Below are 15,702 nucleotides of genomic sequence, written 5' to 3' on the forward strand. Positions count from 1 at the left end.
CACCCCGTCGGGGGGATTCGAACCGCCGACCTTCTGATCGGCAAGTCCTAGGCTCTGTAGGTTAACCCACAGCACCACCTTCGTCCCCCTCTAGTTAGTTACAAAACAGTTCCTGGTTAATAGTGGAAAGGTAAATGTGAGTTGTATTCAAATCTGCCAACATATACCTGATTCTCCTCCTTAAAGCCATAAAGCTGTTTTTGTAGATTATCATTCTCCCGAATTAATCCTTCTTTCTCTTCACTAGTCTGAGCAAGTTCATTATTAGATTCATCCAAAAGTTGATGTAGTTTGGTAATATCCTGTTCACACCTACAGAGTGCTTCAGTAGAATGCCTGGGCAGTAAATTATAAAATGCAAAATACATTTTACATAAAAATGTTATTGCAAAACAAGGGCATGAAAATGTCCCTTCATCAAATGTTTTTAGATAGAAGTATACCAATAATTATGTTTATTTAATAAAACATTTTTAAAATATTGAATAAGTCTAATATTACAAGTTATGAATACAGAATAGATTAATTTATATATGTTAATTCTAACAGAATAGTTCAAGTTAAGTGAAAATAACTTTAAAAGAAATAACGAAATCCAGAGTTTACATCTTACTTTGTTGATTTCTCCATATCAGAAAGTAGGCACTTCAAATCTGAAATGGTCTTTTCCTTGAAAATAAATAAAAATGTATTTTTCCTCAGTTAGTAAGGAAGAGATGAACAAAACAGGAAATAGTTTGTTTTTTCATGTCAGTTTCTTTTGTTTTATAAGATTTATTTTATAAGATTAAGGCTGCAATTCTAATCATCCTTATATGAGAGTAAACTCCAATGAACAGAGCAGGATTTACTTCTGAGTAATTGTACATAAGCTTGCACTCCACAGGTTTTTAACATTTTGACTGCAATTCTATACACACTTGCTTGGGAATAAGCCTCATTGAGCTCAGTGGGGCTTAGTTCTAAGTAGACATGCATTTGATTGCAATGTTAGGCTGCCAGAACAGCAAAATAAATATGGTATAGATTTAATATCATGGCACAGGCAAACTTTGCAGCAAAAGTCTCAGAAATCTCTGAACTGTGGTGCCGGAAGGGGGTGGGATTAACCCTTTCATGTGACATGGTTTCCTCAATCAAAATGCCCCCTAAAGTTGCTATTAGAATCTCAACATATACAACATAGTGGTTACAGAGTCTCTGGCTGCAATACCTACAAGCAGCATGTACAGGGATAGAAAGTTATTTGCAAAAAAAATGATAGCATTTTAACAGTTTTCTAAACGGTAGTAAAGTTCCTCATTCTATATTTAAAACTGTACTTAAAAGTCATAATCATATTATTAGTAGTATTGGAAGGTGTATGTTTAAACTAAATCTAAAAAGCACCAATTTTAATAAGCAGAATGTTTTAACCCTACTAATCCACGTATTTGCATATTAAAACAAAATTACTCAAAAATAATCCACAGAAGTGTCAATTTCTCATCACTAGCACAACTCATACTTGTACCATTTACTTTGTCCAATATGCCTGTAATGTGTACTTTCAAAAGCTACATGCCAAATATGAAGTCTCCTTCCTGCATAAGCACAAAAAAAATCTAAATGTGATGAATCTTAAATATCTAAACATTTACATATCAAAACTTACTTTAAGGGCCAAGCTTTCTTCAAGGGAGGCAACTTTATCTGCTTTCTCTTCCAGAAGCTCATGTAAAGAATCCTTTTCTGTATCTAGTTCAGTTATTGTGTCATTGAGTGTACAAATATCTTCTTGTTGAACAAGATTTTGTTTTGAAAGCTTTTCTGGAAATATTATAATAGAATTTCATTATTTTATCAATTTAAAATAACCTTTGGTAAACAGGCTGTGATCAAGCAACAACTCTGATGAGCATACAAATGTTTATTATGCATGTACAAGTTCCCCTCCCCCTACATTCTGGCCAAACTGCAAACTTTTAGATAAGATAGTCTTGCAGAAAAAAACAGTGAACAGTCTTGTGACATCTTAAAGGCCAATGATTTATTGCATCATAAGATTTTGTGGAGTACAGTCCACTTCATTTTATCCTGATTTGTTGGTGAATGTACATGATTGGGGGCGGGGAGGCAGAGGGGGTGGGGAGAAACTGGAAACAATGAGGTCAGAAGAAAATGAAATACAATGGACAGTCACAATTTCCTTAGTAACAGTGACCATTCACAAAAAGAAGAGTTAATAACAAGAAAATCTGACATTGCTAAGTTACTTAACACATATAGTGTGATTTTTTAAAAAAATCTACCATCATTCTATCCACAATGATAGCACTGAACCTCCCTCACCTCTCATGCCTGAGGCCTGGGGAGGAAGTGAACAATGGGGGAAACTGGTCTAGCTACTCACCACTTGCCACAGAATATAACACTTGAAATGCACTATACATGCGTAGCACTATTATTGCCATATTTCCCAATAATTTTCAAATACCTCTAAATAATTTTATATAAATACAGCACAAACACCATCCCATGGATGTGTCCTTAATTGTCAAACTTGGCCCAAGTAGCCAAGAAAATTGTACTTTTCTGTAGCATCATTTTGGGGCTCTATACTTTGCGTCACATTCTTGTAATGACACAGGCTGTGGGTAGCCAATGAGGTATGTTCCAGTTTTTGTAAGACTACAATTTCCATCATTCCTGACCACTGCCTTGATGACCATGGCTTATGGAAATCGTAGTCCAAAATCATATGGAGAGCACCTCATTGGCTCCTCCTGCTCTATGAAAAGTACACCTCTCTGTGCCTAAGGCTTGTGGGATGCAGTTTTGTTACTGTTTTTACAGTAATATAAAGTGCTTGGATCAAGGCGATTTCAATCATGACCTCGGTGAGCAAAGCAGAAAATTTAAATCATGGATTTAAATTTTAAATATTATTTATTATCAGCTACTTCCTATATAAAAAAGTTCACTGGTACTAAAGTCATAGAAACAAATATTCCTGACTAAATAAATCACAGAACTTAGGCAGAAACTTGGCACAAAACAGATGTAAAAGATCATCCATATGGATTAGTGGGTGACACTTGTAGACTTGCTAGTCTCTGGCCCCAGTCGTTGTTATTAATAATTCATTTCTATGCCCAAAACTCATAAAAATGTGGTCTACAGAATCACAATTAAAACTAAAATGACATAACAAATGAAACCAAGCAGAATACATTCAAGAAACAGAAATGCAGGATTATAAATATGAGTCACTCAACAAGGTTATAAAAACAGGAAATTGTTTGCATAAAAAGGCTTGCTGAAATAACCAAGTCTTAATTGGGCACTTTCAGCTAATTATAAACAATGCCAACTTGATTTTACTAGGTAGAGTTTCATAACCCCAGTGCCAAATGCACAATTCTTCTTGAGGATAGTCTGACACTATCAGGCACCATCAGACATTTCTCAGAGGCAGGTTGCAAAAGTCAGGCAGGGGTATAATGAGTAAGGTAAGATTTTAAGCCGCAGGTGTTTAGGCTTAATATACTTAATAGTAAGACCTTGAAGATAGTTTGGTAGCATACTGCTAGCCAAATGCAACTCTCACAATATAGGTGTTATATTTTGTCAATAGCCAGCACCTGATAACCAGGTTGCATAATTCTGCACCAGCCTCAAGGGTAAAGGTAAAGGGACCCCTGACCATTAGGTCCAGTCGTGGCTGACTCTGGGGTTGCATCGCTCATCTCGCTTTATTGGCCGAGGGAGCCGGCGTTTGTCCGCAGACAGCTTCCGGGTCATGTGGCCAGCATGACTAAGCTGCTTCTGGAGAACAAGAGCAGCACACGGAAACGCTGATTACCTTCCCGCCGGAGCAGTACCTATTTATCTACTTGCACTTTAACGTGCTTTCGAACTGCTAGGTTGGCAGGAGCAGGGACCAAGCAACGGGAGCTCACCCCGTCGCGGGGATTCGAACCGCCGACCTTCTGATTGGCAAGTCCTAGGCTCTATAGTTTAACCCACAGCGCCACCCGCGTCCCTCAAGGGTAGCCCCACATAAAATCACATTGCAATGGTCCAATAAATAATCCTGTATAAAATAAATTTTAAAAATTACTCAAAGGTTAGCATTTGAAACTTACCATTTTTTTCATCTAGACACGTAATTTTATCTTGAATGAGCTGTAATTCATATTTTTTCTTTGAGAGTTGTCGTTGGGCCTCTGCAATGTTATGCTCCATTTTTTCATTCATAATGCTAAAAATTAACAAAGGGCAACTTAAATTTATCTTTTCACACAAACTTTGCACTAACACTAAAAGGGATCTCATGATAAATGGCAACTAATTAATAGCTAATGACTATAGAGCAAGGGAATTTTGTGAATGCGTAATTAACAGTTAATAAAAGCTAAGCACAAGCTACTGAACTCTTCAAATATTAGTCAGTGCAAGTCAGGTATCAGGTAATTTAGAATTAGTGTATGAAATAAGCCAACTTAACTAAAGATCAACTATTGCCAAAGTAGAACATACAGTATATCACCATCCTTTTAAACTACATTATTATTTATATCCCATTAATAAGCCTACTTCGTATCTCAAAAAGTTAAGATTATAGCCAGTCAACAGGCACAAACTTAGAAACATAAAATATTTGATTCAACACATATTTCAGTTACCTCAGTGAAGCATTAGTTGCTTTTTGCCTGCTTAGCTCACTTTCAAAATCTACTGCTCTTTTTGCCAATATTTTCATCTCCATTTCTAGAGACTCGATTGTCTCCTTCATTAAAGCCATCTTTGATGTTTGATCTAATCGCTCATTGTCAAGCTGAGACATTAAAGTGACAAGGAATTATTACTTTATATAACATCCAACTACTTCAATTAACATACACCTTTACTTAGAAATTATTTGTGTTGCCTTTTCAGACTTTTTATAGAATTATAGAATCGTAGAGTTGGAAGGAACCCAAGGGTCATCGAATCCAACCCCCTGCAATGCAGGAATCTCAGCTAAAGCAGCCATGACCAATGACCATCCAACCTCTGCTTAAAAGCCTCCAAAGAAGTTGTCTCCACACAAATGCACAGAGTATGGGAGACAAGCAAGATGAATTTGAGCTTTTGATTCAGGATTGCAAGTATGACCTGGTAGGCATTACTGAAACCTGGTGGGATGAGACCCATAACTGGAATGTAGAAACTGAGGGGTATAATCTGTTTTAAAGGAATAGACCAAGCAGAAAGGGAGGAGGAGTAGCATTATATGTAAGGATGTGTATACCTGTGAAGAAATCCATGACTTGGAGCATGGAAAGCAGACTGAGAGTATATGGGTAAAGATTGTAAGAGAAAGAAACAACAGTGACTTTACTGTGGGGGTCTGCTATAGACTGCCAAGCTAGACAGAAGACTTAGATGATGCAGCAGAGCCCCCCTCCAATGCAGCGAAGCATTAACCATACTAGGGACCCAACCAGTCAGTCTCCCTCTGCTAGATTTAATAAGCCAGGAAGGACAGGAGTCAAGAAGAAGAAGAAGAAGAGTTTGGATTTGATATCCCGCCTTTCACTCCCTTTCAGGAGTCTCAAAGCGGCTAACAATCTCCTTTCCCTTCCACATGTGGTCAGATGCATTGCCACCAGCACCTTGTCCACCTCAGCTGATTGCATTATCTTAATCAAGACAGCCAAATGTATATACTACAGTTTCTAGGACTGATTCCTTAAGAATATATTTCCCTTTAATAAAGGTTACAGGTTACAGTGAGAATCGAAACTCTTTGTTACAATAAGCCCACTGGCTACTGGCCTGTTTCTGGGCACAACTGAAATGTTGGTCATGAGCTATAAAGCCCTATACACCTTGGGTCCAGGCTATCTCCCTAGATAAGCCTGACCAGGTTTTGAAATCTTCAGGGGACACCTTTCTCTCCATTTGCCACCCTCACAGGCACATTTCGTGGGGACATGGGAGAGGGCCTTTTTGGTGGCTGCTCCCATATTGTGGAACTCTAGTCCATGGGAGGTTAGGTTGGCCATCTCTCTCTTTTCTCTGGCAGGCAGGCTTTTTTTGTTTTGTTTAGATAGGCCTTTGGCCACTATTGTGGCAGGGTCATTTAATGGTATGAATTGCATATTTTCTCCTCCTCTTGTTGTTGGGTTTTTAAATGGTTAAGTTGTTTTAATTCAGTGTCGTTTTTAATATGGTAACTTATTTATTTATTTATTTATACTTATAACTGTTTGGTGTGCTTTTTAGCTGTATCTGTATTTAATGCATGTTGTGAGCCACCTTGGATCTGACTCCTGCACTGGGAGAAAGGCGAGATATAAATAAATAAATAAATAAATAAATAAATAAGCAAACAAACAAATAAAGCTCTGTATAGATTACTAAATAAAAACATAAGAATTAATGCATACAAATATTTGCATGTTTCTTGAATAATGTAGTAAGAGTTGTATATTTATACAAAAATAATCATTCAATGTATCTTTTCAATGTCTCTGTCCTTACAGGCTTCTAACCACTTGTTCAACGTTATAGCTACCATATCTTTAAAATAAGGAAACATTTTCCCTTACACTCTGAACATTTAACTCCAGTTCCTCAACTCTCTGTTCCAGGTGAGCTTTTTCATTAAATGCAGTCTCTTGAGCAATCTGTATCAAACAAAAACATAAATCAAATACACTTAGTATAATAAAATTTAATCTATTAGATTAGATACCACACAACGGTATTGGCAATTGTCTTATGTTGAACAGATGTTGCACAAATGAATTTGGATAAAAAGTCAAACCTTTAACCTCTCTCTCAAGCTATCTCGTTCAGTGGACATCCTTCGGAAATCAGAAATAGCTGCATCCCTTTCTGTTTCCACACGCCTCAAAACAGCCTGTGCAGTCATCGCAGTTTTGGATGCTTTTGGGACTTTCATAGCTTCTTTTCGCAGTTGACTTATTTCTTCCTGGGCCTATCATTCAAAATTAAAACTCAGATGAAGATTTGTCCAATTCAAGAAAACTTAAATTGTAACTAGCCTACCGAAGACAAAACTGGAACCAACTTACTTCAGCAGATATATACAAAGTGAATACAACCCATAATTTCACATCCACAAATAGCCCAAGCAACAGAGAAGGCCTGTTGTTATTAAAACCTGCTTAGGTTGGGAGCTATCCAGAGGCATCAGGATGGCACTGTGGAAATGTGATCCTGGAATAAATCAATCCTTGATCTAATTCGTTACCGTTCTTTCTATGTTCTTAATAGTTTGTATAGGAGCAGCCGGCAGGGAAGAGTGTCACCGTGGACCTGTCCTGGCAACAGGATTACTGCTGTGTATCAGGATGGTGAAGAGGTAAGGCAAAGTAGCAATTCAGTTATGGTGGTTTAGGCACACCAGCAGAGCCAATTTAACATACCTGCCACTATATTTGAACCACCCTGTCCTCACTACCACCCTATTCCACCTCATCCTGCTACATGGCAGCAGCAGTGCTACTAGGTCAGGTCTGTGGCACCACCCCTTCCCACTAGCTGCTGCTCACATTACTTTCCATGATGGGTCCCAAAAGAAGAGATAGCATCTATTCATTCATTCATTCATTCATCTTCAAAATTTCAAAACTTTTCTCCCCAGTGTAAATGTACAAGCAGGATACAATAATAAATTATAATAGTACAAAAAAGAAATATTTTAAAAATCCAAATCATAAATCTCTCTGTATATAAAATCAGGCTATACAAATAAAACAGAAAATAAATTGAAACCTAAGTGCAGGAAGCCTAGAAAAAAATATTTTAACAAACTGTTTAAGTCTACAATAAGGCAGTCCTATATCCCTCCAGAAAGAGAAATTCCAGAGTTTAGGTGCCAAAAGTAGGAGCCCACATTTTAAGTATTTGCACATCATAAATCGGGACACAGGTGGCACTATGGGTTAAACCACTGAGCCTAGGACTTGCCGATCAGAATGTCGGTGGTTCGAATCCCCGCAACAGGGTGAGCTCCTGTTGCTCGGTCCCTGCTCCTGCCAACCTAGCAGTTCGAAAGCACGTCAAAGTACAAGTAGATAAATAGGTACCGCTCCGGTGGAAAGGTAAACGGCATTTCCGTGCACTGCTCTGGTTCGCTTAGTCATGCTGGCCCCATGACCTGGAAGCTGTACACTGGCTCCCTCGGCCAATAAAGTGAGATGAGTGCCGCAACCCCAGAGTCAGCCACGAATGGACCTCATGGTCAGGGGTCCCTTTACCTTTACCTTTACATCATAAATCCTGAGGATGACAAACCTTCAACAAGGCCTCCTAAGGCAATCTTAACGTTAACAGCTCCCAAACACTTTAAGATTTTATATTTTGTCAGAAATTTTTCTTACCAGAATATTCCATATGCCTGTAAAGATTACCTGATCGTAAAGTTGAATAACTTTGTCTCTTTCTGCTGTGAGAACCTTGATGTTGCCTTGAACTTCTGCCATGTGACGTTCATATCTTTCCAGCATTGTCTTATATTCATCACGGTCTCTCAACATTTGCTGAAATTCTGGATCAGATTTACATCCCTAAACAGTTAATAAAGAGAAGTTGATCTACTTTTCTACTGCTTTTGATTTATCCATCCATCAATCAATAACATCCATGTCACAAACTTTATAATTTGATTGGATTATCCAGTTTTAAATTATTCAGGAAGATGGTGGGCAATATCCAAGTAAGTATTAATCAGAGACTTTAAGTCTATTGAATTCAATTAATCTACTTTGAGTATGACTAACCATTGGATATCTTTCTGTCTGTTCAGTTCATATTAATCTGTCCACAATTAACTATTCTGAAATGCTTTTTGTTAGATATTATGTAGAATGTGATTAATTCTATTGAAATGAGTCTAATCAAAGATTTAAGTTGACAGATACCTTGAAAATAGTATAAACTTAGGTACATATCACAAAGTTAGAAACGACAAAAGATAATGTAGTACAACATCTTCCCAATGACGGAACCATCCATCTACCAATCCATCATCAATTAGTCCTTGCAATCCAAACAGCAGTATGCAGGAACCAGATAGCATGCATACCAGAAAATGCAACCTGTATTTTGTATGCATTAGGCTGCAATTCTAACTTATCGGGAGGCAAGTTCCACTGAACTCATTGGGCCTGCTTCTGAATAGAAATGCACAGAACTGCATTGTAAAGCTGCTTAAATCTTACTGACTTCAACAGGATTTAGGCAGCCTGATTAATTTACTTCAGTCCCTTGCTAGCATATTAATAGTGCCAAGTAATCAAAATCAGCTGAAAAAATGCACAAATCTATACTTTATGAAAGTTGAAAAATATACCCGGATGGGGGAAAGCTCCTTTGAAACAGAATGAGAGGAGCTGCGCCTAGGACTTGATGTATTTCGAAGCATTTTCTTCAGCTGATATCTGTCTTCTTCTGCTGACTTGATAGAATTGTCAAGCCTTGAGGGACGCTTCTCCTGTGATAGTTCAATGTTTGAGGAAGGCTTTTAAGTGCCAAAGTGAAAACAATTATTACAATAAACATACTTTTCCAACTAAGACAAATATTTACACATTTCTACAGAAACAAGATTTTTTATGTTTCAGAATTTCTGAATTTACCATATTATAAAATCATTAAAGCTGTTTCTGTCAAGATTAATAGAGTTGGTTGTATGAAGCAGATCTCACAATAAAGGCTGGGAAGAGTGGAAGAACCTAGCATGCATGTGGCTATGAATGCCTATGTGCACCACTGAACAAATGTCATAGCTGACAACTTGAGTGAGAGAAGAAGACTGGTTTCGCGACCTGCCTTCTCTTTCCTTCTTTGTCCTTTATGAAGCAGGGTATGGATGAAAAATAGGGATCTTTTGCCAATCTTTCTGCTAGACAGAAAAAAAATACGCAGAGCTTCCTAGCTTGGGTGCAGGTGCACATAGTACACTCTGCAAGTGAAAAGAAGGTAAGTGTGAAACGGCACACCCAAACCATTCTGACAGGTAGATGAGCTTTCTAAGGGAAAAGGCTCTAGGAAAAAGGTTTCCTTATAAACAGATTACTCCTTGAATTTCTAAACTTGAAGAGAGTACGTCTTTAGGTAATAATTAAGCCCGCCCACCAACTCCACACACCTAAGGGTTGTTAGGAAAGGGTGCAGTAATGACCATGTTCAGCTTGCATCCCCAATGTCTTCCCAGGTGCACAGAGATGCAATCTGAATAGGAAAGAATTGTGCCCATTGCTTTCTGTGTTACAGACATGCAGGGAGGTCAAACCACTGTTAATGCTGAAGAAAGAGAAAGATCCCTGAAAAGACATAAAATGCAGACTAAGGGGCATTTTGAATATTATGTATTCTTAACACTACAATTATGCATTTAAATATCTTATAAAAGACGTATCAGTTGTACTAATCTGTGCAAATGTTTTTTGCAATGTACATATGATATGAGGTTTCATCAGCAAAAATAAAGATATGTAACTTACAGAGCTAAGGGCGCTGATTTTATGTTCCAATTTCCGTATAGTATTTTGTTGGCATTTAATCTGAGACTAAAATGAAAAGAAAGAAAAATATGATTAGTTAGACAACTGAAAATAGAGCATTTGGCAAATATTTTTCACTGACTAATAATGCATTTGGATAACTCCTTAAGATGAGCTGAAAATGACAAACCCAGTAGAGCTGAGGTGCCAGTCAGCACAGTGGTTTTCAATCAGTGTGCTGTGGCACTCAGGGGTGCTGCAGGCAACACTGGACTCTGTGCCTCTTTCCTTCCCTCCCTCCTCTGATGCCCTCTTGCATCCTGCCTCCCAAAGGCTTACTCAGCTGTTTGTTGTAGCAGCCCTGGCTACAAGCTCTGCAGGCAAATGGTGCCTCTGGGGCTGGCCAGGGACTGCTGGTTGACAGGAGCTGAGGCAGCCTCAGAGTAAGCATGTAAGTGGGTGAGGGAGACCAGGCAGGCAGGCGCTGTGCTGGCCTTTCTTGTGCTTGCTGTGTGCAAGGCCTGCCTGGGAGCTGAGTGCCCGGTGCTGAAGGGGAGCCTTTCCACCATGCTGCTGCTCTGCTGCTGCCTCCGAAGGTAAGGTGCTGGCCTCATGTTCACCTTTGGCCAGTCTCCATTGGGCCACTAAGGCTGGGGGCATCCTCTTCCCAGGCTCCTTTAGGGCAGAGTGAGGAGGCACCTCTCTTTGGGGCTGGGAGGGCAGCTCAGAGTTGGGCACAAGGTAGATCAGGATCTACTGATAAATCTCTGGGTGATTTGAACACAAGACGTTCAAAAAGTAACCAGACACCTACTGCATTACCTTATCCAACAGGTGTAAGTTACTTTTCGAACACGCTATAGATTGGTAAGGATTTTTGACTCCTGATTCTTTAACAACAGCAACACAATGAATCCCTCCTAAATTATCCAGTTGGAATGAAGAAAGCTTAGGATAACCAGGAGTGGATTTTTATGTTGAAGGACTGTGATTTGAGTTCTGATACTATAAAAGTATTACTCAAAAAAAAATCATGTGCTCAGAATTCTTTAAGTCTATGGCCTTTATATCAGACTCCAGCTGATGGATATCAGTTTCAACAGTGGCGCCTGCAAGTTTACCTTCCTCTGCTCTACACCTTACAAGGCTAAATGTCCACAATATTTTTTGACCTACACCTGTATCTCTTTACTTGGTCAACATTTTGTGTGTGTGTGTGTGTGTGTGTTGTAAAATTATTTGAACACTGAGAGGAACATAGGAAACTGTCTTATCCTGAGATAGACCTTTGATCCATCCAATTCAGTATTGTTGCAATGTTTTCAGACAGAAGTCTTTGCCAGTTCTACTTGGAGATGCTGGGGACTGAATCTGGGAATTTCTGCATCCAAACCAGATGCTCATTCACTGAGCTACAGCTCTTCCAATTGGTTACAATTCCAGTATTTCACATATGCAAACTCTTAAAACTACATGAGATCCAGAAATGGAAATTTCTCCTGTAATTGTGAAACTAATTCTTAAAAAGAACAAACTATAAAAGCATTGCATGTATAAAATTTTTATTATTAATTCAAGTACCTTGGCTTCTGCAATTTCCTGGTCTGCACTATCCAATACAAATTCTTTTTCTTTTTCCAGCTGTTCTGCTAACTTGTCTACATGAGCGAGTTCTTTACAGAGATATTCATTCTTACTTGTCAAGTCACCCACTTGAGTTGTTACTTCTTTCTTACTATCAAGTATTTTTGTAACATACTTCTCCAACTCAATATTTTTTGTTCGCAGTTCTTCAACCTTGTAAGTCAAAAAGAACAAAATGTTTTCACTTCTCCTACACCTTAAGTCTTGGCAGCAAAACATTAGTCCCTATCACATACTAAGTGTAAAAGGCTCCTGAGCAGCTGACCATGGTTAAGGTACATTGAAACTGCTTGCTCCCACATGGAAATGGCTGGCTGAGCTTACGCATGACTAAAGGAATAAATTTCACACATACTAAGTGACACTCCATCTTTAGTCCTGGAGAGCTCAGGCCCCAAACATCTTAGATTATCTCTAACTCTGTGACTCCTTATAAACTCGTCAGCTGTCAAAATCCTTTGGATGCTGCCTCAATGAACCAAGTTTCAATAGGAACAGTATATAAAGAAGCATTTTTTTACATCACTAAAAGAAAACTGTCATGTGTGAAGCAGCCCAGTGGTAAGGTAGACTAAGAGAGACAGAAAAACCATGCAAAGACCAACACTTTAGGCGTGCTTCAAAAGTGATATGCTGAATTGTTCAGAAAATCCGATAATGGTTAGATAATGAGAACTTTTAAGGCCAAAGTGACCAGCCTATAAAAGCTGGGTCAAAGCACTGATTTAATATAAAGCAGAGGAATGATGTGTTATTTAAATAATTAGTCCAGAAGTGAAAGTCAAACCCAGCTCCCATGTTCTTCCCACCAAATCACTTTGCCTCATCTTCCAGAAGGGCTCCAAGACTACAGGCGAGCTCATGGGGGCAAGGGGAACTCATGTTGCAACCTGCCATCATCATGCCCAGTAGGGCCTCCAGCTGTATGGAAATTGTTGTTTTTCACCTGGAACCTGAATGACAATGAAGCTTTTAAAATCTGCCTATGAAGCATGTATGTCAAATTCAGTGTCTTAATTCTAAGGTTAGAAAGCTAGAACATATAATGCAGCTCATGGAACGTGCCTAATTATGCAGCAACTTTGTTTCTAAGGATCTTGAATGATAACAAAGCTCCATGTAAAACATGGAGAGAGACTGTGCAAGTATGCAAGCTCCTAGAGAGGAGCTCACAGCTGTTTTGCTCTTCCCTGATCCTTTCATTGTTGTATCAAGCTTAACCAAGGTTTGCTTTGTTTGAACCAGGGCTCATGGTTAAACTCTCTCCTTGGTAACAACAAGCTGTAAGCAAGATTAAACTTTGGTAACAGTTCATGGCTGGTGAAGAGAAAGCTTAACTATAAGCCATGGTTTGGATATGGTAAGTCAAATTATGGCTTACTTAAGTGCAGCATGGCAGCAAAAAAGATCAGGGGGGAACAAAACAGCTGCAAGCTCCTACCCCAAAACCAGCATGCTCACATCTCACTAAAATCAAGTTTGGCTTAGCATGTCATGCAAACCAACCCTATAAAATACACTTTAATTCAATAATCTTCTGCCTACTGCCGCTGCTAATATTGTAGCCTTTAAGCAAATGAGCAGTCTTTTTTTAAATACTGTTTTTATTTATTTTCATAGTACAGAAGATAAATTTTGAGAAAACCATTGTTACAACAGTAAACTACAAGTAACTTGTCCTGATAAAATTACAGACTTTTATCATGCCATGTGTTAAAGTTTCATTTGATAACTCTAAGAGATCATGCCACATTTTCCCATGAGCACTGGGTAGATTCCTGCCACAGTCTGAACAATTTATGTATTCAATAAATATTTGCCATATGTTATATAAAAGGAATATGGATTGTGTTTGCCCTTTGCTGCTAATGAGCAGTCTTGTGATCAGCATATGCTCTTCTGATCAATGAAATGATATCAAATCTGGCAAACACAATATTCATCCATTTCTAAAGAATCCATCAACCTAGTTTTGTCAGGTCTGATTCAAAACTAATAAAACCAAGTAGTCCTGATGCAGCTGAGCACTGTAATTACTCTCCATATACCTCCAGTAAACAAATGTGCTAAACCTATAGGCTTTTGCATTGGGAAGGCCCCTTAGTACACATGGATACTGTCATGATAAAATGCCACAACAGGTTGATTAACTACTATCATATAGTCATTACAATGTAACCATTGATCCCATGCCATTGTTTTGTCCCTACATTTCTAATGATAGGACAAATCCATTTTTCACAGCAAAATGTTATGTTTATGGTCTAGTTTAGTTGTTACAAATAGCCAAATTTTCAGAAAAATATGATAGAACCTCTGATTGCAGTTGCTGGATGATTTTGTCTTTCCTAATGCTGTCTTCTGATTTTGAAGCTCTCTCACTTTCAGAAAATGGACAACCTAACACAAGCTCTTCTCTTGTTGTCAACCTCTGGGGGGAAAGAAGCAAAAACTGTTTAAAGAACAGTCCTGTTTTGTAATAGTCTATTTCTGCATTCGGCTGAAAAAATGCAAGTTTTGATTGTTATTGTCATAAGGTATTATATTGTAAACATAGTTGAAGCCCAAACCAGTATATATTTAACTGAAAGTAAAGTCCACTATGTTCAACAGGTTTAGATGGCAATATAATTGGATGGGATCAGGGCTGGCTGGAAAACCACAGTCAAAGTGTGCTCATCTATGGTTCATCAACAAATTTCTAGGTTAAAGACAAAGTCACAAGACAGGTGACGAAATATGGAAAAATAACAGTGAAAGAAAATATATTCACAAAATGGTTAATATCTTTGTATAAATCTATTATAGAGGTTCAACTTATTCCTCAGCAAAATTTGAGGTGGTGGGAACTAAATTTGGATTTAGAAATTGAAGAAGACGCAGGGTACAGATTGTGGACAAAAGTGCCATAAAAATGCATATCGGCAACATGCAGAGAAACAGCCCTTAAAATGGTGTACAACTGGTACTTAATACCTTGATGCCTAGCCTATATAAAACCGAATGGTTCTCCCATATGTTGGAGAGGATGTCCCACTATAGGGACATATCAGCACATGTGGTGGGAGTGTCCAAAAATAGAAGTTATAGAAAGAAAGTATTTACAGAAATATCTCTGATTGCAAGGCAGACAGTCTCCATGACACCACAATTAACTTGTCATAATATATTGCAAATTACAAACAAAGAACTCACAACACTATTAATTGCTGCAAGAACAGCTATTGCCAAGATATGGAAATCATTACAATTATTAACTATGGACCAATGGTATAATGCAATTTGGCAAATAGCATTACTGGAAAAACTGACACAAAAATTAAAAGTAGAAAGAGGCCAAAGAAACAAGACAATTTTATGCAGTCTGGTGTGATGTTCTTGATTATACAAATAATGAAGCATATGGTAGAGCAGTATCCATAGTTTAGAGCACAGTGTGGTGTGCATGAAATAAATATTTTATTTTATTTTATTTTATTTTATTTTCCTCCTTCCTACAGATTACTACAAATTCTAATTGTTACTGATACAAAATACCTTTTACTTATACTTTACA

The 15,702-nt window shown here is 38.1% G+C and overlaps 1 protein-coding gene across 5 annotated transcripts in view; it reads right to left on the reverse strand.

Annotated features, from left to right (window-relative positions):
• Positions 1 to 15,702, reverse strand: part of TSGA10 (testis specific 10) — a 37,503-nt gene that overhangs the window by 17,076 nt on the left and 4,725 nt on the right. For 4 of the 5 annotated variants that reach the window (XR_014155534.1, XM_081857890.1, XM_081857888.1 and 1 more), the window contains exons 2-13: positions 14,461 to 14,577; positions 12,084 to 12,299; positions 10,503 to 10,568; positions 9,350 to 9,517; positions 8,409 to 8,564; positions 6,797 to 6,970; positions 6,579 to 6,656; positions 4,668 to 4,819; positions 4,128 to 4,243; positions 1,655 to 1,809; positions 614 to 669; positions 168 to 336 (exon numbers count right to left, since the gene is read on the reverse strand). Coding sequence is in view for 4 of the 5 variants with exons in the window: in XM_081857890.1 (XP_081714016.1) it covers positions 168 to 336; positions 614 to 669; positions 1,655 to 1,809; positions 4,128 to 4,243; positions 4,668 to 4,819; positions 6,579 to 6,656; positions 6,797 to 6,970; positions 8,409 to 8,564; positions 9,350 to 9,517; positions 10,503 to 10,568; positions 12,084 to 12,299; positions 14,461 to 14,577 (1,623 nt within the window). In the remaining variant the exon portion in view is untranslated. The remainder of the gene's footprint in view (positions 1 to 167; positions 337 to 613; positions 670 to 1,654; positions 1,810 to 4,127; positions 4,244 to 4,667; positions 4,820 to 6,578; positions 6,657 to 6,796; positions 6,971 to 8,408; positions 8,565 to 9,349; positions 9,518 to 10,502; positions 10,569 to 12,083; positions 12,300 to 14,460; positions 14,578 to 15,702) is intronic. The other variant, XM_081857889.1, reaches the window with a different exon arrangement.

The sequence above is a fragment of the Podarcis erhardii genome (assembly GCF_964252035.2).
Source record: "Podarcis erhardii genome assembly, chromosome: 4".
Taxonomy (NCBI): Eukaryota; Metazoa; Chordata; class Lepidosauria; order Squamata; family Lacertidae; genus Podarcis; species Podarcis erhardii.